This window comes from Podarcis tiliguerta (assembly GCF_965153285.1).
Source record: "Podarcis tiliguerta genome assembly, chromosome: 4".
In the NCBI taxonomy this organism is placed as follows: domain Eukaryota; kingdom Metazoa; phylum Chordata; class Lepidosauria; order Squamata; family Lacertidae; genus Podarcis; species Podarcis tiliguerta.
The window spans coordinates 55,356,688-55,379,101 of record NC_139537.1 but is presented as its reverse complement, the minus strand read 5'-3'; the positions used below and the strand labels follow the sequence as shown (position 1 = coordinate 55,379,101).

General features: G+C 41.4%; 1 protein-coding gene and 1 long non-coding RNA gene across 2 annotated transcripts in view; one reads left to right on the top strand and one right to left on the bottom strand.

Annotated features, from left to right (window-relative positions):
• The first annotated feature begins 1,183 nt into the window (after nt 1-1,183).
• Nucleotides 1,184-5,883, top strand: LOC310676080. Its single transcript, XR_014510394.1, has 3 exons — nt 1,184-1,271; nt 2,471-2,706; nt 5,410-5,883. It is a non-coding gene; the product is annotated as an uncharacterized lncRNA (long non-coding RNA).
• Nucleotides 5,884-6,927: 1,044 nt separating this feature from the next.
• EFHC2 (EF-hand domain containing 2) overlaps nt 6,928-22,414 on the bottom strand; it is a 52,712-nt gene continuing 37,225 nt past the window's right edge. Inside the window, exons 10-15 of the mRNA XM_083437321.1 lie at nt 21,141-21,337; nt 19,959-20,092; nt 17,064-17,261; nt 15,615-15,707; nt 8,824-8,929; nt 6,928-7,112 (exon numbers count right to left, since the gene is read on the bottom strand). Coding sequence (XP_083293447.1) covers nt 7,014-7,112; nt 8,824-8,929; nt 15,615-15,707; nt 17,064-17,261; nt 19,959-20,092; nt 21,141-21,337 — 827 coding nt within the window. The 3' untranslated portion in view covers nt 6,928-7,013. The remainder of the gene's footprint in view (nt 7,113-8,823; nt 8,930-15,614; nt 15,708-17,063; nt 17,262-19,958; nt 20,093-21,140; nt 21,338-22,414) is intronic.

Genomic DNA, 22,414 nt, shown 5'->3' with positions numbered 1-22,414 from the left:
GGGGTCCTTAAAGAAATCCACATATGTCCCATCCCATCACCTCCCATTTTCAGCCAAATCATGGTCATGCACTCCTAATATCCCTCAAAATACAGTTGTTATGGGAGCAATCACAAAAAGTAAAGGGTTGCTTCCCCTCTGGTAAGCCAAGTACTAGAATGCAGTATAGGGAATTATGGATTTCGGTGAACAGTTCAATGTGGGTTTCCAATACCTTTGAAACGAGCAGTGAATCTTATAGGCTTCTAGGGGCTTTTCAAAAGCCATGTGTCAGCCAAGCAATTATTCGCAAATTCCATTGCCATTCCCAAGTATTTGTGGAGTTGTGGGGAAAGTATCTGGATATTTCTCTGAATTTTGTTTCCCTCCTCCCCCACCAGTTTTGAGTGTGTAGCTCAGTCATTAATTCTGGTAAAAAAAAGGATGAATGAGATGCCCTCTTCAAGGTCAGTAGTAAAAGGCTAGGCAGCCATAGCGCTCTTTTCAGGCACATTTTCTTTGGGGTTGAGGATGAACAATGTGTTAATGTCTCCAGCCCCACCCCCCAACCCAAACTTGTTAGCAAAACAGCAAACTGCTCAGCTGTAAAGGTCACCAGAATATTAATTCATTGGGCTGCCGACCCTTCTGATGCAGAGAAGGCGATGTGTGAAGCAGAGCTAGCCATTTGCACTGCTGGGAACATAAACTGAAATATGGGCTTTATATTCCTCCTGTTTTCATTGGAATTCTCTTCAAGCTCCTCCTCTATCACCTGGAGAAACATCTTCCAGTGCCCAATGAATTCACTGGAGGTAGTTTCAGCCAATGCCAACATTTTCTCAAGCAGCAGAGATTCCGTTTGCATGAGGCAAACTCCCACACCAACCTCCTTCCGTGCATGGCCATACCGACACTATTTTTTTAATAAGGCAGTGCCAATGAGTTCAGCTTCAAAACAAAGTTTACAAAAAGGTAAGAGCACTCTATCCCACTTTTCCCTGATGTTGATGTTGACAAGTTCTGGGCAGCCAGATAAAAGGCTGTCTTTATACTAATATACTGTTCAGATCAACATTACATCATCACCATCCACATGTAATAAAATCTAATTTGGAGTTTACCGGCAGAGTCCAGCTCTCCCACTGTGATTCTAGACTTATGTTTGGTTTCTAACCCTCCCGAGACACTAACTATATTTTGACCTGTTTGCCGGATGGTACAGACCACAGTGTTGATGCATAACAGGAACACGCCTGCTGCTGCCACTGTTCTGTGTCATGGACGTTGAGGTAAGCTGGCATGCATAAAGTCAGATCCTGCTGCTTATCTGTTTTCAGGTCATAAATATTGCGGTGCTGATTCTAGCTATATTAATTTGCTTTGGACTTGCTGCAAGTGTTTCCTTCCTCGTGTTCTTCTAGCACTCTTAGACAATTTGTCATAGCTCAGGATTTCTGTTATAACCCCACAGCCCTTCCAAAATAATTTACATCCTTTGGCAGGTGAAGGATTGGAGATACATCTGACCTTCATAAAATGGGAACATTGCGCGCGCGCCCCTTGCTGAGGCCTGCCAAGCTGTTCAGAACCTATTAGCAGTATCCAAATATTAACTCAGAGTTTTACAAAGCATCCCTGAGTCTTACCCTGGTGTGTTAATGACACTATGGATGTGTCCACACTACAGTTTAGAGTGGATTTAACGCATTCCATGTATGCATGTTTTTCTCATTGTCCAGGATGTCAATTTCGGGTCTATCCATTTCTCATTTTTTCCAGTCTTAAATTCTGTTCTCCACATTTCTGCCGCAATTTGAGAATTTTGTTTTCAAAAATCCTCACGAAAAATATTCTAATGAAATATCTCCTAATAAACATATTTGTTTGTAGTTTTGATTAATGTACACGCCTTTGCAATTTCTCCAAATGTAAAGCATTATCATATGTTATTTTCACTAATATATTCATGCTGTGTACACTTTCCCCTAATCTATGCATCTTTGAAAACATCATTTGGTTGGTGAATTGCATTGCAAAATTCAGAGAGGTGAGAATTCTGAAGGCCAGCTGTGCTTCTGGTCTCATACTGTTTCGAAAAGTGCAAGTATGATAGAGCCAGATTTACACGTGAAATAAATTGTATTTCTCCACCATCCCTAGCCTGTACTTTCCTCCCATTATTCTTCAGATAATCAGATTAGGAAAAATAAGCCATTCCTCATCCACACACCACAGGGAAGCCAGTGTGGTGTAGTGGTTAAGAGCGGTGGACTCGTAATCTGGTTAACCGGGTTCGTGTCTCCGCTCCTCCACATGCAGCTGCTGGGCGACCTTGGGCTAGTCACACTTCTCTGGAGTCTCTCAGCCCCACTCACCTCACAGAGTGTTTGTTGTGGGGGAGGAAGGGAAAGGAGAATGTTAGCTGCTTTGAGACTCCTTAGGGTAGTGATAAAGTGGGATATCAAATCCAAACTCTTCTTCTTCACAGACACTGCTGGGTGGATGCTTCTTCAGCAACCTCTCACTGCCCAGAATCTTAATAGGAGGCCTGGTGTCAAGAGTGAAAGACCCAACAGAACCAGCACCAACCACCAGCAGGCTGAGAAGCAGCAACAGCCAACACTGGCAATGAAAAATGCCTCTCCAAGCTGGCATGGCCTTCCTTTGAATGGGTAAACCCATCTTCTGTGCCACACTGCCATATCACCCAGATGGAGCGGGCAGGTAAGCAGAGTGAGTCTGCTTCTCGCCATGGTCATTCAGTTGCTCACTCAAGGGACGTGAAGGAGATACTGGTGGGTTAGGACTTGGAGGATGAGGGCATAGGTGTCCCAAAACCATTTTGCCGAGAGCCACCCCATCCCACAAATAGACCCAATCTGTCCTGTTTAATAGTAGGTTGTAGGGTTCACTTTTGATTGGAAAACCTGATTGGCCTTTCACCATATCAGCACTGAAATCTGGAACCAGGTAAAATCCCTCTGTGGCTGTATGTGGTTGTGTGAGCTGCTAACTGGCTACCCCCCTGCAAAGTCAATGAATTCATCTCAATGCATGCCGAGTGGGACCTTTGAGACCTTTCAAGTGGTTTGTATCTGACCTTGCTGAGCAGGCCTGAGAACATCAGCCAGTGTTACTGAATGTGAAGTGTTCGCATGCATTTGTATGATGCCCTGGGAACAAGTTATTTGGATGATGCAGCCGTTCTTCTCAGAACATAAAACCCAAGGAGTTTGAAGAGAAGTTGAATTAATTTTTTTAAAAAAACTTGTACATTAAATCATGCCAGGGGCAGGGAGAATGAAAAGAGGCTATTTCTGGGTGGCTTGCTTCTGAGGTAGTTAATCCTTTGGCTGCTAAAAGAGCAATCCCCATGGTAAAGATAAGAATACTCTAAAGGCCATGAAGGCCCCAGAGGTCAAAAACATGAATCTCAAAAGCAGCTTAAAAGAAGGCTTATTTCATGGAAACAAGCTCAGCCAAAATGGCAAAGCCTAACAGAAACAGTGGGGTTAAGCATTGTGCATTGTTTGTAGGAGAATCAGATGGGAAGAAATGGCGCAGATCAAACTGGGGGGGGGGGGCAAATGAAGTTAGGTTGATTTGTAAAGCTCTCAGTCATTTTGGGTCATCAGCACGTCAAGCAACATTATGAATGTATTTTTGCAAAGAGTTTGAATGCACAATTACATTCCTAGCTGACTGACCGCTTGACGGAATGAAGCTGCGACATGTTATGGAAGATGCTTCGCTATTTCAATCATTGTTTTTAAATATCAGAGAAGGTTTGGTTTTCTTTTCAGCTGGTCTCGTTAACCATCCTCTCTGTTCTGAAAAGGAAATTCATTCTTCCTATAAAGGAGATGTCTTAAGAGCTCTCAGGTTGTCATTCACGGCCATACTTCAGCCACACCATTCACTATTCTGTGAAAGTGGGGAAAGGATGGTGATGCGGAGTTAAAGGGGACCCATAAATTCATCTGAATTTTCGTTGTTTAAAGGCTGCTATGCAATTCAAACTGTGTATTGATAAGAGCAATGTGCAAACTGTGCAATGAAAAGCAGAATGCACACACCACCACAACCAGACCACCTGGGTCACGGAGAAGATGGAGGAGCTCCAGATGGGTCTGAAGAATTCATTGTTATTTATACAGCCAGCATAAATGTTTTTCCCAAGATAACATTTCTCCTGGTATATTGGGACCACCAACAAAAGGAGGAGGGACTGAAATCTTGCCGTGTTAATAGCGGTGGTGTTTATGGCTTTGGCATTTATTAACTTGTGGGAGCTGTTTATTGGTCCATAAAATTTACTAATGGGGATATTATCTGTAAATTATATGCTTCCTCTACTGTTCAGGTTATTTATAGTGGCATAGTTATAGTTTATCACCATTTACCGGCATAAATCCCATAAGGGGACTTTAATTGCAAATTGCTTGTTTATGCTGTGAATAAACTAGAGCAGTAATGTAGAATATGTTGCGCATGCACATATATACTTCCTTACACAACTATTTCCACTTTATATTATACTTCTATAGTACAGTCACAAAAATCAACCTGGATCCTATGCAAACTCTTATCTTTATAAACAGAGGCTTACATGGCATTTAAGCCAGTACTTCAGTGCATTGCAGAAAGCAGGAGTGAATGTTTTCTGTAACAGGAGCAGACAGAATAGTCTGGCCTAAATGCAAAGCCCTCTGGAGAAATTGGTGTCATTTAATTTGAGCTTTGAAACTGGTCAATGCCCAAGTTTGGAACTTCTCATACACAAGATGTGATGACAGTTCATGAGGGCAATCTAGTGTGAGAGTCAGTGTGATGTAGCAACTGCAGCAGGACTGATGTAGTGTCTCCAGATGTGGTTGGAGACCCAACTCCCATCAGCCCTAGCAAGCACTGCCAACCATCAGGGATGATGGTAGTTGTAGTTCAGCAACATATGGAAAGCATCACATTGGCTAGTACCATAAAGCTCACCCTGGGTCAGCCAAATTCTCTCCTTAACCTATGTCGCTGGTTTATTTGTTGTGATGTTATTTTATCACCTTTCCACTCTGAATACAATGCACTCAAGGTGGCTAATGCCATACTGAAAAACAATACATCTACAATGAAAAGAAAAAAGAAAGCAAGTCCCATCCCTACAAAACAATGGTCTAATGGTTTGTGTTTATCCCCTAGTTTGAAGCTCTTCAAGCTTCTGATCACAGTCCAATCAACTAGAGATGCATATAGTGTTTCTGAATTTGATTTAGCCAAGTAACCTGCTTGACCAAATGCACACAAACATTTGTGAGCTTCTCCTTTGGCTGTTTTACTCTAATTGTTCCACAAGTTTGCCGATGATAAACCAAGGACTGTAACCAGTGAATTTTTGTGATATTGGTTTATTGTTATTTGTGCTCTTCCTTTTAGTTTCCTGGACTTGTAACTTTATTTCCAAGCAAAATTCCATGTTGGCAAAACAGTTGCAATCAATAAAACTTTGAAGAGAGCAGATACAAGAACTCAAAGGCAAGGGATACAAAGCAAGACAAAAAGAAACACAAACAGTACCAGATGATTCTTAATATAAAGAAAGCAAAGCGTAAAGGTACATTGTCATTTTTATGTTTCCAATAATGAAGAAAAAAGCAAAATTCTCTAAATTTCTTGAATAATGGAAACCTTTCTTTAATTCGCTTGTAATTAGTGGTCTTCAAAAATCTGCCCACATTCCAAATTCCAGTTGTATATTCATAAATGCTTGGAACAGAAGTGCTTTTCCGGTTGCTATCATGACCCTTTCCTGGCTGCACAAACTATATACGAAAAATGACCAAATTGCAGTTTTCCACCCCCACCCCCAATAAACCAGACAAGAAGTTGGCCAACAGGTCAAAAGAAAACTTATAATTTGCAATAACCTTTCTACTTTCTATCATTTGCCCGCCTTGATATTTCTTTGTTTTTGGATAATACCATAAATGCGTATCTTATCTGCCACAGTTTTACCACACCTCCAAGTTAGAGTTTCAAATGCCACTGAAATTATATTTTAGATATATTTTTTTCTATTACCATATAGATATTAATACTGAGAGAACATTATGCTAGATCCACTGTTATATTTGTCGTGGGACTGCATAATTAAAATTTATTCCCAACTATGATAGAAGTCTGTTTGCAAGAACCTTTTTTCTTCTTTCACAGAGAAGCATTCAAGCACACAAGCCCTTACCACAATCTGAAGCTGCAGAACTAGGAAGTGTGCTTTCACTTCATCTGGCATTTGCTAAAACTAGATCATAATGGGGCAATTTACAGCCCTTACAACCACAAAGTCAGATCACTCAGAACACTCAGATCTGTAAGCCGCTACTTGCAGATCTGGAATGATACTGCAAGGCACAAGATTGCCATCTGAGAGAGGACTAGGCCTGTGTCCAAGCTCAAAGTAACGTATCATGTTTTTATTATGAAAGCCATCCTACTGCAAAAGTGTCCGTATCTTTTCCAAGTTGCATAAAAGGCAAGAGTTTTGCCTGGCACATCTTTTCTGAGTGAAGAGATGCAGTGATGGAAGGCTGGCCAAATTGTTTCTTCTATGCAGCTTTTAATGGGTCAGGAGTCGTGTCAGGCTCTGGATCAGCATGGCCACTATCCCCAAGCAACTTGTAAGAAAACAGAAGGGCAGCAGAGTCTGGCTGTGTGTATGTGGTGGTGAGGGACATGGTCCTTAGCTAGAAACTTCACAAAAACATTTGGAAACTCCTGAGTTACCCAGTGCTCGCTGCACATATAACAACCGAGAGTAAAGGTAAATTTAAATGATTTTAATTGTGAAAGTGCATGTACAGTACAGTCTATTGAAGTTTGAAAGAATTACAAAAGTATCTAAATTATATTTCTACAATAAAGTAAAAAAACCAAAAACTTACATTTCCCCAAAAATCTATAACTGTGATTCTTTTATTTAAAAAAGCATGTACAGTAAGTCTCCAGAGAAAGGAAGTTGCAACATTTATCTGCAAGAGGTGCTAAGAATCTTCATTACCAAAGAGATCCACCATGAGAGGTAAGTATTGAACCTTCTTCACTGGAAGGGTGGGTGGCTCCCCTCTCCATTCATCTTCATACTAAAAATAACAGAATAAGTGGTCAAAACACATTTAGGGCTGAAATGGAAAGCAGCCAGAAATGGCACAAAACACAATGAAGCCGTGCTGTCCTCAGTTCCGTCCATAAATCGTTATACAAACAGAACTATGGTATTATAGAGTAACATTAACAAGAATACATTTAAGCTTAAGAAATCAGATGCAAGTTTCTAGAACGAATGGCCTTAAAACAGAGGCAGAGACAAGGAAAAACCTCAGCAGCTTTAAAACTCACCTGGGGAATGCAAAATCACTCTAATCAGCCTTAATTTGAGCAGAGTCAGTAACAGGAGACTAGCAAAATCTTAGAGGCTACTCTGAAGGACTGAATATTGATTCCCATGCCCAACCTAAAAATACAGCACCACCACAAGAATCCACTGGTTACGTGCAACTAGTGAGGAGCTTGCTCTCCTCAGCCCACCTTGTAATCAACTTGGGTTCCCATACTTTCTTAGAGAACCTGCAGAAAAAGCTTGAGCTTTCCATGAGCTTTCCAAGAAAACTCAAAAAGACCAAACCCAAAAAAGCTCTCCACAGTGCTTCCTCCCTCCATGCTTTCCTAAAACTTACCATGATAAAAGGGTGTTGGTGCAAAAAACAGCTGAGCTCAGCAGTGGCAGAAGCCTCATCTTTAAACCAGACCTGGATGTGCATAATTTCCCAGTGCCTCATAGAAAACTCCCCTTCCCCAGGCAGCGTATAATGCTCCAGAGGCATGCCCAGGCCCATCTTAAGGATGAGGTCTCTGTTGCTCCAGAAGCTCCCTGCACTATCTCTCTTTCCATTTGAGAATCAGTGCTATAAAAACAGAATACTCCACTAACAATATAATATGACCCAGTTGACAGTTTGATGGCTGTCAGGGATGGGAGAAGACCTCATCTTTAAACCAGGCTTTGGAATTTTGGGACATAAATTGTTTAGTTTTTGCTAGAGATTAAGCTAGCTGGGGAATAGTGATCTTCAGTACAGCATTCTTGGAGAAGATATCAGGGCAGTAAACTGCATCTATGAAGCCATGGGACCAGCGAGGAGAAGATTTATTTCCTGGGACCTGTTAGCTTAGAAACTGGTAGACAGATTAAATAAAACTCTCTGGATTCAGTTAGTCAATGAGAGTGCAGCCTGAGGTTTCTGTGTGTCAGATATAATCATCAAGCACTCCAGAAATACTCAATCCTAAATCACAAGTGAGATGAAGATATAATGGATAAAGTTCAAAAATCCAACAGGGGGATTCAAATTCCATTCCTTCCTTTAGTTTCCCTCAGGACCCCCTTTTCATTAAAATGTACTCATCAAAATTATCTTCAGCGATTTAAACAATTAAAACAAGGGGGGAAATACACCAAAAATACTTTGAGGCAAGCTGAGCATAGATTTTTACTTTCAATCCAGATGTCATGCAGCAGCAGGAAATCGGTTGGAAATTTGATGTACTGAGACACCCAACATGTGGCTTGTGCCTCATCAGAAGAACGTGCAACCTCAACATGCAAGTAAGAAGTGGCCCTCGGAATAGGAATATAAGCGTAGTGAAGTTTCAGAATCCACCAAATGTTTTGGATGTTTTGTTCTCATTCATTACTAAGTACATTTTTTATTATTTGACTGCAATAAATGTTTGGACTTCCTTTGAAAGTTCTTGTTTGTGCAGGTCCATTAGTCAGAAATACTTTTGGCTTACCTGTAAAGGCATCAAGATGGTTTGGAAAACTGGAATTGGATGATCCCTCCAGTTTAGCCCATCGACTAGTTTCTTATAATTTACTTGCTCTTTGCAATCTTCACACCTAAAATCAGATTGGGAATGCACATATTCAGGAAGTGACTGGCTATTACTTTGCTTAACACAGCAATGGTTTTTCATCCTTTACCTAGAAACTATATTTCTGAACCCATAAAAACCAAATGGACATGAATTCATGATGTGTGTGTGTGTGCAGAGGGGGAAAACATACCCTTTGTCACTCATTGACAGCCATTCCCTCAACAAAAGGCGGTGGGGCCAGTGGGGGGGTCTAGCATGTTTCATCTCCACAAAGTTGAATGCAAACTACAACAGCCATGATTCCATGGAACCTATTTGCAACTGCTGTCTTGGTTATAGTTTTGAAACTATTTTTCATGCTGATTAACGTCTACATACCACCTTGCAAAAACTAAATCTACTGTGAATACTATCTGGACAGAACTAGAGAATTATATAGAATCCCTGGAATCCCTATATCCTACTGTAGTGTTTATCATTGCAGAGGATTTTAACACACGTATGGGAGCCAACGACGTTAATTTGTACACCCATTACAATCAGATTCTGGAACCAGATATCTGCTTAGCCAGAGGTACCTCCCATTTGTCTAAAGATCATATTTACAGTAGCCGAAGTTGTAAGGCGGATGGACTTGCTAATATTAAACGGTATGATAGAGGGAGATAGGCCCGGGGAATATACCCACTTTACAAAGCATGGAGGCAGTGCTACAGATTACAATCTCATGATTTGCATATAAGTTTGTCATGGTGTTTGAGGTGGGCCCTTTTCCCTTCAGTATATATTACCTTTAAATAAAACCTTGTAAAAAATAATTTTATGGTGATTTATTACAATAGTTAACTATTTTTGCTTTTTACCTCAAATGCAATGTATGAAATGTTTATTATTATTATTATTATTATTATTATTATTATTATTATTATTGAATTTATATTCCACCCTATGCCCGGAGGTCTCAAGGCAGTTCACATAAAAGGACCACAGTATATAAAATTAAAATAAAAGCAATAACCCAATAATATCCCCCCAAAAGAGCCACATTTTAAAAGGATATGGAATGTTGATCAGGTCAACCAAAGGCCTGGCTAAAAAAGGAGCATTTTTGCCTGTTGCCTAAAGGTGTATAATGAAGATGCCAGGGAAACTTCCCTGGGGAGAGCATTCCATAGATGGGGAGCCACTGCAGAGAAGGCCTGTTCTTGTGTTACCACCCTCCGGGCCTCTCAAGAAAGAGGCACATGAAGAAGGGCCTCAGAAGATGATCTCAGGGTTCATATGGAAAGAGGCGGTACCTTACCACTGTGGGAGTACCAAATGAAAATTCCAAATGAAGTGGGAGGGCCAAATGAAACTGTTTAGGTGAGTCTAGTTTGAGCAACCTGCTATTATAAGAATTATCAAATGATGTAGAATAAAGGAAAATTAAACTGTTCATTTTGATTTCATATGCTTGGAGTAGACACTGAATTATATCTGGAATTCTCCTATGAAAAAAGGATGAACACCTGGTTTGAACTGGTGTTCATGTTCCCTTCTCCTCTGTCAGGGAGGGTACACAGTGAGGAGGGATGTGGCAGGAGTATTTTCTGAATATTGTGCTGGCCTGCTTATGTTTGCTTTCTCTTCCCCAGGCAAGCACAATTTAATGGCAGGGAGGTTGTGGTCCCTGTAGCTCCCATGGTTTATCTATCATAAGGGAATATTTCTTATAGGCTGATTCCTATGGGACTCATTTCTGAATTTAGAAGCTGAATTCCATGAGGTCCAACCGTCCTATGTGAAAATTTTAAAAATCTTTGTTTATCAGAAGTATGCAACTGGTTTAGGGATGGTAATTATGTTCCTGTGTTTGCTTGCTGATGGGGAATCTGGAAAATTGCCACAAATATGTTTTACATTATTATTTTTTCTTCTGGTTTGGGACAAGTAATCACTTATCACATAAAAATATTGAACCAATAAATAGCCAGAATTTAGAGATTATATCCAAAATCCTGGATAATAATTATTCCCAATCCCTTATGTTTAAATAGCAAACACACCCAATAAAAGTCAACAGGCATTAAACCTGATTTACACTTCAGTCTAAGAATAAAGTGTATTCTTTCAGTAAGCTCTATGGCCCTTGTAATATATTCTGTGTGCATTTTTTTTACAGCCACTATTACAACCTTTCATCACAAAAGTATCTTTTGGGAAAAGACTAGATGGCTACACTATGCTAACCTCCTGCAATTTTATTAATAAGTTTTTGCCATTCTCTGCTCACAGGGTGCTTCTTTTGGCTGACTTGGAAAAGACCGGGGGGAAATGGAAGAGCTACAAGGTTCTAAGGAAGAAATGCTTGCAACGCATGTACAGTGTCTGATGAAAAACTTCAGAACTCAAAAAGTGACTTCTGGTGGTTAAGCAGAGGTAATGGCCCAGTGCCCTGAAAAAGCCTTGCTCTTCTCAAATAGCTACCATTCTCCAGCCTCTATTCCACAGTCCACCTGTCTCCATTTTCCAGACCCTTCTCACCTTCCATTTCCAAATCATCACCCCAAAATGAATCAGTCAGTCCAAGTTAACCTGGCTACCTGGATCTCGGAACCAGAATCTATTATGCAAAGCAGCCATATGCAGATTGGCTTAATTTGTGGCATAGGGTTTTTGAATAGAAGGCAATTTTTGGATATATATAAATCCAATTGTTTATTATTTTCCACTGGAGGGTATGCACTTTATTTAAAAAAACAAAAAAAACACACAGAAGGCAGTATTTTTGACCCTGTGCTTCTCTTAACTACTGTACATCGAATTGTTGCTCCATGAATGCCTTTCCAAACAGAACCCCAGATTACCCCTTCTGTTAACTTCAGGAGCTTTTGCACGCCCATCAAGTTTCTTCTCCACCCACGCTTCCTTTCCCGGTAACTGATTTGCAGTACGATCTATGCATTTTTACTCAGAGGTATGTTCAATGGGATTTGCTCCCAGAAAAGTAGCAATCTAGCTGCTGGGTTCTGAACTTACCGTATTTTTCGCCCTATAGGACGCACTTTTTCCCCTCCAAAAATGAAGGGGAAATCGGTGTGCGTCCTATGGGGTGAATACAGGCTTTCGCTGAAGCTTGGAGAGCGAGAGGGGTCGGTGCGCACCCCACGCTGCAGATAGCAGCCTGCCGCCCGGCGCGCAGGGCACCCTGAAGCAGAGCGCCCCGCACTTTGGGCAGACATCGGCCAGCCCCACAAGCTCGGGGGACAGCGGGGAGGCGCAGCGCCACCATCCCGCTGTTCCCCGACCTGGTTTTGGAGGGGAAATAAAGGGAAAAATTTTTTCCTTTATTTCCCCCCAAAAAAACTAGGTGCGTCATATGGGACGAAGCGTCCTATGGGACGAAAAATACGGTAAGTTTCTGAGCACTCTTCAAAGGAAACTCCCCACAACACACTTCAATAGTCTAGACCGAAGGTTATTGGAGCACAGGTAACTGTGGCCAAGCTCGCTCTGTGCAGAATGGGATTGTGCCCTAAGAGATGGCGTAAAAATCTTTGAAATAAGTGAAGTGGGGAGGGTAGATCAAAAGCAGCCATGGGCTACAGGGACCAGTTGGGCCTCTAGTGTCAAAGCGCCCTCAAACTGCACCTCCTGACTGTGTTCCTAATCTTTCACAGGAAATGCGGCCCCGTGAAGATGGGGTTGAACACCAGTTATCTACCTCCTTTTTCACTGTTCCTATCAAAGCCTGAGTTGTGTGTTAATGTGGAAAAAACAGTGCATGCTTTTTCTACCCCTGTAAAACTAGTACTGTATAACTCAAGAAATAGCTGGGGACATGCTCCAGTTTTCAAATTTGTTGGATCAAGTTTTCAAAGAATATTCTAACAAGTGTGGCACAGTAACATGGGAAACTATTCAAGCCCTTAGCCTTCATTGCTATCAAATAACCACAGCAAATTCAATTAATGTCTGTATTTTAGATAAGTAATGCATTCCTTTGGCCCAATTCATTTTTTGCGATATGAAGCCCTGTAGTTTATTTTCAGATTAATACGCTGATTCTAAACACACTGTTCACAGAAAGCAAGGGTGGGCTTCACTTTCAGATAACTGGTGCAATACAGTTCACTTTATGAAATACATTTAGGATCAGGCTACACATCACAAATACAGTTTCATATTATTACTCCATGGTTTATAGATAACAAGGCCCCCATGTTTAATACTTATTACATTTATCATAAGTGATAGAACATATCTTTTTTTTCTGGTTGCATCTATTTAATTACTTCTTTCCAGAAGTAGGAGAGAATTCTTCATTTCACTCCTGGATTCTAGCTGTCCCAGAACAACTTTTGGCAGTTCAGGTTAGTGGGAGTTCTAAAAATGAATTATTTTACTCCCTTTGACTAATGCTCATGAGCAGGTGTCAGAAATGATGAATGTGCAGCAAATTGCAAAAGTCATCCATCTGCCTACCGCAGGGAACTCCCTGAAAAGTTCTTGTTTTATGGAGGCACCAGATTTTTTAATAACTGTGCCTTATTTTTATTAGGCATTTCAGAAAAGAGGGAAAAGACAAAAGGTTACCTACTGCTGTCTTATGACAGGCCACAAAGGGCTTAAAAAGGTGAGGAACCATTTCACGTTCTGAGAGGTTTCACTTTTAACAAGGCAATACAAGGCAAGTCTGGCATTATATAGTCTTTTAATTCAATATCAAAGCCCTCAGCAAAACAGGAGATGGGGGGGGGGAGAGGGGGCTGTTTGGTAAGGAGGAAGTGACCTGAGCAAGAAGCCTCATAGCTCCTGAGAGCCCAAGATGGGTTAGTTAGGAGGAGGAAAATCTGGGCATCAGCAAGGGATGACAACTTGGGTGGCCTTGGGCCAAGAGACGGCATGCTTCTCCTCCAGTGTACTGCTTTGACCCTTCCTTACACAGAGGCTTCCCTCGTGAGTTTCACAGCACATCTTGAGAAGCCCATGCCAAAACACAGTAAAACTGCAGGTTCATTCTCCCCCACCTCAATGCAAATATGGGAGCTATAAACCTTGTGATATTCCTAAAGTCACGCAAGTTAAAGCAATAACCCTACACTCTCGTTTTGCAAGCAGGTTGCTCAGTACAATAGATGCCCCAGCGGAACTCTGGCATCTGTGCCATGTTGTTTTCAATCTGAGCAGCCCCACACCTCAATAACAAAGGCCCCTCTTTTCATTGAACATTGTCAGATTCAGACCGCATTTGCAATCTGTGTATTATATACATATATTTAAACCGTCACTATTGAAACAGCTGTCTGAACAGCACAGTTCCTAAACAATAATCCAGGCTCTTTCGGCATCTCTAAGACACTGAATCAGAGGGCAATGTACACACACAGAGCTCATGTGATCCGTCTCGTTAATAAAAAGTTAAGAAGGGATCCACAGAAAGGCTGTTTGCAATGAAGGCAAAAATGAAACTCTCATGAATATGTGACGCGATCAACGGGGAGAAGCACAACTTGGCAAACTGCTGACAGCTTGCCATCTTATACAAGTCAGGATTCTGGTGAGAATTTGAAGGTAGTTGTTGGTTGTGTGTACACTCATCTCATTTTCACCTCAGATAAACAGGTTTTCCAGATTTGCAACAGGAGGCAGTTCCCTCTGTATTCCCCAACAGCCTCAGATGGAGAGAGAAGGCTGTTTGCTTCAGCCAGAGTGAGCTTCTTCTCAATCCCTAGTCATGCAGGAATGCTTTGAAGTTGCACCAGGCATGCCTCCTCCTCAGCTGTCTCATGCAACCCTTTGACGTGGGGGTGAGGAACCTCTTGGCCCACCAGCAGGGCCAATTTGGCCCACAAGGTCATTTCCCCCAAACCACACCCATCTGTTAATCAGCTGACATCACTCTGATGGGTGGGTGACATCAGCTGATGAGGGAGTGGGGTTCAATAACATATAACTGGTGCATGCAGCCAAAGCATCAGGATTTAACACCCCGCCCACTCAGCAGCTGATGAGAGAACTGGCAAGCACAGCATTGCACCCTACTCCCCCTCAGATACATGGGTGGTGGGTTGAATCCTGCTCAGAGCCTAGCAGAGAGCAAGACTGAAGTCACTACTCATCAGCTGGTGAGCAGAGAGTTCAATCCTGTTGGGTGCTGCTTCACCAGATTGTTTGTCCCCTGCAGGAAACAGGCTGGTGAATCTGACTTCACATGTCAACTCTAGACAGATGGGCAGGGCCACCCAGCTAGCTGTCACCTGATGTCATCATGATATCAGGCTGCTGGGTGGCCCTGGCCACCTGTCAAAGCTGGACTTCAGGGGAGAGGGAGAAAAGGTAAAGATCGGGACTGACTCCTGCTTGAAGGAGAGTGCAGCAGACTCCCTTTTGCAGTATAGCTGGAATTTTAAGAGGGAACAGCACTTCTTTCACTGTAGCAAGATTGTTAGCTTCTACTGTGGGTCATGGCCTATCACATTTCACTTGTTGGCCCCAACAAAAGCTGCTTTTGGGAGCCCTGCACAGCATTGTTGAGGCACCCCTTGTTCTACTTCCGGATATCATCAAATCCAGCCACAGCAGTGAGACAAAAGAAACATACGTGTATGCCCCGGGAGGCTACGCCTCCTTCAAACCTTCCTCAAAAACTGTTCCTGGTTTCCAGCATTCCTGACTCAACACACCATTTACATAAATTCATATAATCTTAGATTGAGACTTACGCAGCCAATATCGCTCGCAAAAGATCATCTGCTACTGGTAGCCTGAAGGACTTGCATATAGTCCTGCACTTGTCGCTGGCCAGCAGTCCGCATCTGTACAAACAGAAATGTTTCTCATGGAATTCATTTTTTAAATTAAAATAGAAAAATGTAAAATGCCTGGTTTAAGAGGTGTCAATATCTGCATTTAAAAAGTAGTAACCTGGAAAAGATGGTGGAAAAGCTTTTGGAAAGGAAAGCTTCTTAAAATGCAGTCCAGTGACTGTTCCTTGCCTTCAAGCTGCTCCATTGTGTGGAGCTTTGAGTACCAGGGAAGGCTAATACTCATGCCTACTTATTAGGGTCAAGGGCTGCAGCTCAGAGGTAGGACATTTGCTTTAGCTGCAGAAGGCCCCAGGTCACTCTCCAGTGCCTCCAGATCCTGCTCAAACTCAAAAGCTAGATGGGCCATTGGTCTGACTTCCTGTTCCTTTTTCCTGAGTCACCAGCCAACCTGTCCATCTCAGTGCTTCTGCCAGGGCCTCCCCCTCATGCACCCTCAGAGAAGGGCTGCAGCTTTCTGGCTCTTTTGGCAAAGGAGAGAAAAGTAAAAGAAGAAACCACCACTAGGCACCAGGCTCGTCTGCCCACCCAAATGACACCCACGCCACTCCCCAGAAATCCCGCTTGCTCAAGCACTTTGCCTCCAGGATGCTAAAATGTGCTGAAGGCCAGTGGGAGACAGATTGATATATTTGCTTCCAAACCTGGAGCTTTGAATTAACAGATTGCAGACCAAAACAATTAAGTCAACAGGATTTAAAAATTGTTTCCCTGTAGTAATTAGATTCAGACCATAACAGTGACACTGGATTCTCAGAGCAGCAAAAAGGACAGGCCCTGCCAGACAAAAAAGGGAGGGAAAGAAGATACACTGGGCCTTTCCAAAATGCTGCAAAGGACTTTGAGACAGACAACATATTTTGCCTATGTTCAGTGTAAGGGAAGAAGCAAAGCTCTCCGATCACTTAAAGTAGAAGGACACTCCCAAACCACCAGAGGCAAAGCAAAGGACTTTAAGGTCTACAATCCAAAGCAGAGGAAGTACTGAACTTACTTCCAAGTAGATGTGATTAGGATCAGAGTGTGATTCCCACTAATTCCAATGGGAAAATCAACATGGACAGAGATGGCCTTCCTCACTAAGTGAGGCCACCATATTTCCAGGAGGGGCTTCATAGAAATTAATAGGAAAATCAGCTATTTCCTCATACCTAACGGAAACATCTACATCCAGCTGCTTACAAGCCATTAGCATCAGAAATGCAGAAGCTGAATAAGAACAACTGTTTTGAAAGTTCAGAAGCTGTATCCTACTGACAACATACACCTTCTGTAAATATATTATAACTTCCCTGTTACCCCCTTACACCCTTTAAGTACTTAGCTATGTACACAGTCATTCCTTACTTGCTCCGGTCGTTGTACACAAGCATTGCCAAGAGTTGACCAAAATTCTCAAAGCTATTTTTCTTAAGTTGTTCCTGGGCCACTGCTAGAAGATAGGTGGTATCCATTTCATTCTTATCTCTCAAGCTATAGTATCGCCCAAGGGTCATAATTTCATGTTCTGATAAATTTCTATCTGAGATATTCAACAGCAAATTTCTGAGGAAGAAAAAAAAAGCATATTATAATTGCTTGCATGAAGTGTACCTGAAAAGAGCAACAAATGTATACAGCATTTTCTGAAGTGGCCTTCCGTTAGTACAAAACTGTGTTGGCACAAAACATACTGCTAATTTTTAACTAGCATCTACACTAAATCTTTTCGTTGAGCTTCAACACAATGAAATGGAATGGAAATTAAAAAATGAAATGGAAAAATACATACAGGCATACATAATTTTATTTGTAGGCCGCCTTTCCATAGTTAAAACCATGCTCAAGGTGGCTTACGACATGCAAAAGAACATAATTACAAAAATATCAAAGGTAGTCATAAACAATGAATGAAGCACATCAAAAAGTACACAACCAAACTGAACAACTTCCACATAAATCGTAAGATCTAAAAATAAAGATACAAAAAATTAATATCAATAACAGCAACAACCCCCCTAGCAAAAAAAAATCCCTAAACAATACCCCAACTCCAAAATGTCGTAACTGCTCATAATTGTGCTTTTTGCAGCTGTTTTATCTACTCATCCAGCATAAACACTTTTTTGAATAGCTGCATGTAGAAATAATGACTAATTCATATAACATGGAAACAAATATATTAATTTTTTTAAAAAAAACCTTCTTCAAAAGCAGTTATATTTAGGTGATGCACAATCTACTGATTTGGTAGCAATATTTTTTTGTTATTTTTCTTTTGCTTTCCAGTGTGTTCTGAAGTGGCTTTGCAATAAGAACAAAAAGTAAACTCAATCTGTGTCGAGGCAGCAAGATTTTCTTAAAGCTATTGTGTTGTTAAACTGATTGCACTATAATTTGAAAGTGTTGGTTTGCAAAGTTCTCTTCAAATTATTACACATGTTAAAAAGCACATTGCACAGGATGGGTTTAAGTCATAACAAAAGCCAAATATTTCAAAGAGATATATGGATGCTTGCTGGAAATCAGTATGACTTTTCCTGATATAAGAAATTCTCAGAAATATAAAACCTCAATATGTGCATGGTACTTTGCCATTTGATTTTCATTTCAATACAAAGACACAACAATCATGCACATTACTTTAAACATCCAAACTGAGTCCCTGGATATGATAAAGATCCATCTGTGCTTACAAAACAGTGCCCAGTTGTAAAATATGTTTGTAGAAAATGGATCAAACCAGGCCATTAAAACATAATGCCAAATCATCAACTGGCGTTCCGAGAACAAAATTTGGGATCGCACTTTAGCTTTCAAGGAAAAAGCAAAACAAAGCATCCATTTCCAGGCTAGATGGAAAATAAGATAAAGGGGGGGGGGGAGCACAGCAACTGGAAGCTTCAGAGCAGAGTATAATTTTTGCTATTTTCTGCCCAGAGGACAATGACTTGGAAGTGGAGTTTGAAGATCCTAGTTTAAACATTTCTACTGTTTCAGGCCAGTGTCCTGCAAAACACAGACTTGCAGGGAAATACACTTAATTAAAAGACAAGGAGAAAGTGAAAAAAGTTTGTGTTTCCACAGGGAGGTTTCGTGTTTACTTTGACAATGTTTCTGCACAGATCTGTAATTATTGCATGTATCAAGAAAAACGAAAACATGTATGCATGTTTAGTGACAATTAAATGTGTTTGATGGGATTTATGTAAGTGTGCATAGACTGCAGCCTTAAGGATTTCAAATGACAGAAATTGTCGTATAATGAAAGAACAGGACTGGAAATCAGGAATAGAATATAGGAACAATAAAGTGGGTTTGTCATCTGCTTCAATTTTGCACTCGTCAGTGAGGCTTTTGTGTTCCAACAAGAGCCTTAGGAACAGGGTGAGGTGCGCATCGTCAGAACATGCCAGCAACCAGAGTCAGGTGTGTGGACCAAGGCTTGAGACCTCACACCTCTTTTTAAAAAATGGATCTTGGGCAGCTGGAAAACCTTCTGTCTGAATCTTTAGAGAGCAGCTTCTAATCAGAGTGGGAAACGCCGATGAACTGGATGGTTCAAAAGTGTGACTCAGTGTAAGGCAGCTTCACATGTCTGAGGCAATATACACACCATAGATTTAAAGCAAATTGGGCCTCCCCATAGACTACAGTAGTACCTCAGGTTACAAATGCTTTGGGTTACAAACACTTCAGGCTGCAGACTCTGCTAACCCGGAAGTAGTACCTCGGGTTAATAACTTTACCTCAGGATGAGAACAGAAATCGTGCGCCAGCGGCACGGCGGCAGCAGGAGGCCAAATTAGCTAAAGTGGTACCTCAGGTTAAGAACGGTTTCAGGTTAAGAGCGGACCTCCAGAACAAATTAAGTTCGTAAGCAGAGGTACCACTGTACTGGGAACTGTAGTTTATTAAATGTGCAGGGGGTGGGGTGAAAATGTGCTTTAAGAGTAGGGTGTGTATGCAGCCTGTGTGTATTCACTGCACCTATCATTTATAGCAATAAGACTGCCAAAACTCCACACAATATGTCCATCCTACCAAAAGATACAAATTCAGGTCAGAACAAGACTCCATAGGTGCTCCACAGGTACCACTGCTAAGGACCTTGTGTTAGTTAACCTGTTTGTGCTCTATGTAATAGAGAAAGCCAATATCCAACATCCTAGTAGAGTTTCTCTCTCTGTTATTGATGATAGGAACCTCACAGAAGATACCCTAAACTTAAACTGCCTTTCGTCTAGGCATTCAGAGACTTACCTAAATTCATCATAATCAATAGTGGTGGTGTGTTGAGGATCAGCAGCTGCAAAAATCTGCTTAATCTCTCTTGATCGAGGTTCCCCTATCGCCTTCAGTTTGTCCAAAATTACGCAGATATTGGCCATAGGAAACTGTAAAGAAAGGGTCCAGGTGAGACTAACAGAACATATATTTAATACATACAAAGTACTAATGCACAGCAGCTTGAAAACTACAGTAGCTAGTTATTCATATCCTTTATGACAAAGACATGCATTAGTTGCATTATTTTTAAAACACCAGCACTGAATCCCTAAGTAGCTTTTATAAAAAGTTTTCAAAGTGATGCCATGCTCAACCTGAGAAAATCAGTGCCAGTCAAAGACATTGTGCTGCATAAGATGTGGCAACCCCCCCACATTTGGACTTGTTGCAGAATCTTACTTCAGCACCGGAAGTGGAACAGCATTCACCATTTGGGGATCTTGCACAACAAATCAGAATGAATGTTCAATAAATAGTGGTTGGCATCTAATCTCCCTGCAAGCTTTGTTCAAGCACATCAGGATGAATGTCAGGTTGTCTGGAAGTGACCCTAATGCAACTTTATTGAAACATGGCTATTTCATTAGAATACGTTATAACCCATAACAAACGACTTTTTAAAAACAGTGTCCCTAGTGCTGTACTATCTTTTTCAGGATCCTAATTTTATCTCTATTTGGTTGCTCTTTCTCCCAAGGGCTCTCCTTTGTGGAGAAGGAACCATAACAACTATCAGATGTTCTTATGGATTTTGTTTGGTTAACTTCGACTCCTTTATCTTTTGCACAGGAAAATTAACTGGTACAGTGCAGACTGTATCAGCGGTTCTCTTTTTTGCTTTTGCTGATTTATTCTTCCAGGAACAAAGGCGGGATTAGGACATTATGAAAGTCAATCTTCGAGCCTGAATCATCAGGCACAAAGTGCACTCCATGACATTTACCAAAGACATTATTTGGTATGTATCTCGCAGAGAACAGGTTGAGAACATGGACCCGTTTTTCTCACCGGGTCGTTTTCAAATGAGACAACGGTGGCTCTGTGTTGATCTTGGGGGTGAATAAACAGTGGTTTTCAGAGCCACCATTATTTAAGCAAGATAATAAAACTCCATATGCTTTAAAGGCCAAATAAGGATTGGAAAGCACAGCTTGCCTCATTTGCATGTTTCTCCATGTAGTTGAAAGCATACTCATCAGCATCCACCAAAAGAAAGACGTGTCCATGGAAACACACTTTAGCTCCGACATACAGATCCTTTGCTGTGTAGTACTCAGACAGTTCAGCCTTATATAGCTCTTGCCCAGGCTTCTTAACACGACCTCTTTCCAGGAATTTCCCACCAATTATCCCTGTAACAAGAGAACAATAAATAACAAGTTATATATTTCAGAAAGAAACCAAAGAAACTGCACCCTCAAATTTCCTATCAGCCAACTGGCCATACCACAATATTTATTTCCAGCTTTAAATGCAGATTCCTTGATATGGCCATTTCAGTGTCTGACAAAGGAGTTCCTCATCATTCCTCCCACCCACAACAGCTAAGTGCATCCCTCATAAAGCTTCTTCTATGGGTTGGGAATGGTGTGGGATGTGGTACAGGAGCCTGCTGGGAAGGAAGATGAACGTGACCCACTGATTTCAATAGGTTGGATTCCACATTATGTTAACTTAAGGAATTCCTGGAAGTAGGGGAATGGGAAACTTTCCTTCCATCAATTTCTTTAAGTTATCTTATCATCCAAGCCTAAGGTGATTGCCATCAGTCACACATTGTTCAGGAGTGTCGCCGGCCCTCAGGAGGCTTTTCAAGGGGCTCCTGTGGCTGAAAGGAGATGGGAAACTTTCCATGCATAAACTTCCCTAAGTTAGTTCATCCTAGAATCCAAGTCATTGAAATCAATGGGGAAAGTTAGTTATCCCTGACCTTTGGGCCATGCAAGCTGGGCTGATGGAAGCTCAGATGAACATGTGGAGGTACCACCTGGTCAACCCCAGATTTACTAGGTACTTTTATAGTCTGCCATTTTCCATTGTGGAATGGAAGTCTTTATGCTCTCAGGGAGTCCACTATCCAGGCACCGACCCAACCAGAGACCCTCTTAGCTTTCAACTAAATGTCTGCTGTAGCATGTGCCCTCAGATCATTCCCTTGGGCATATAATACTTTGGGCTGAACAAGCAGTACACGAACTCTGGTATGCCTGTGGTTCATTTCCTGCTTATATCTGCAATCCCAACCAAAAGCCCCAAAGTATGCATTAGGCATCATAAAATGTTTCACATGTATTATTTGGTGATATAAGTGTCGTAAAAAGGGATGGGCAATACAATGAAATTCCATTTAGAGTCCAAATTATAAGTAAATGCAGAACCTGCAATGCTTTATTCAACCTGAGTTTGGTTCAGAAATCTTCCTTTCACAA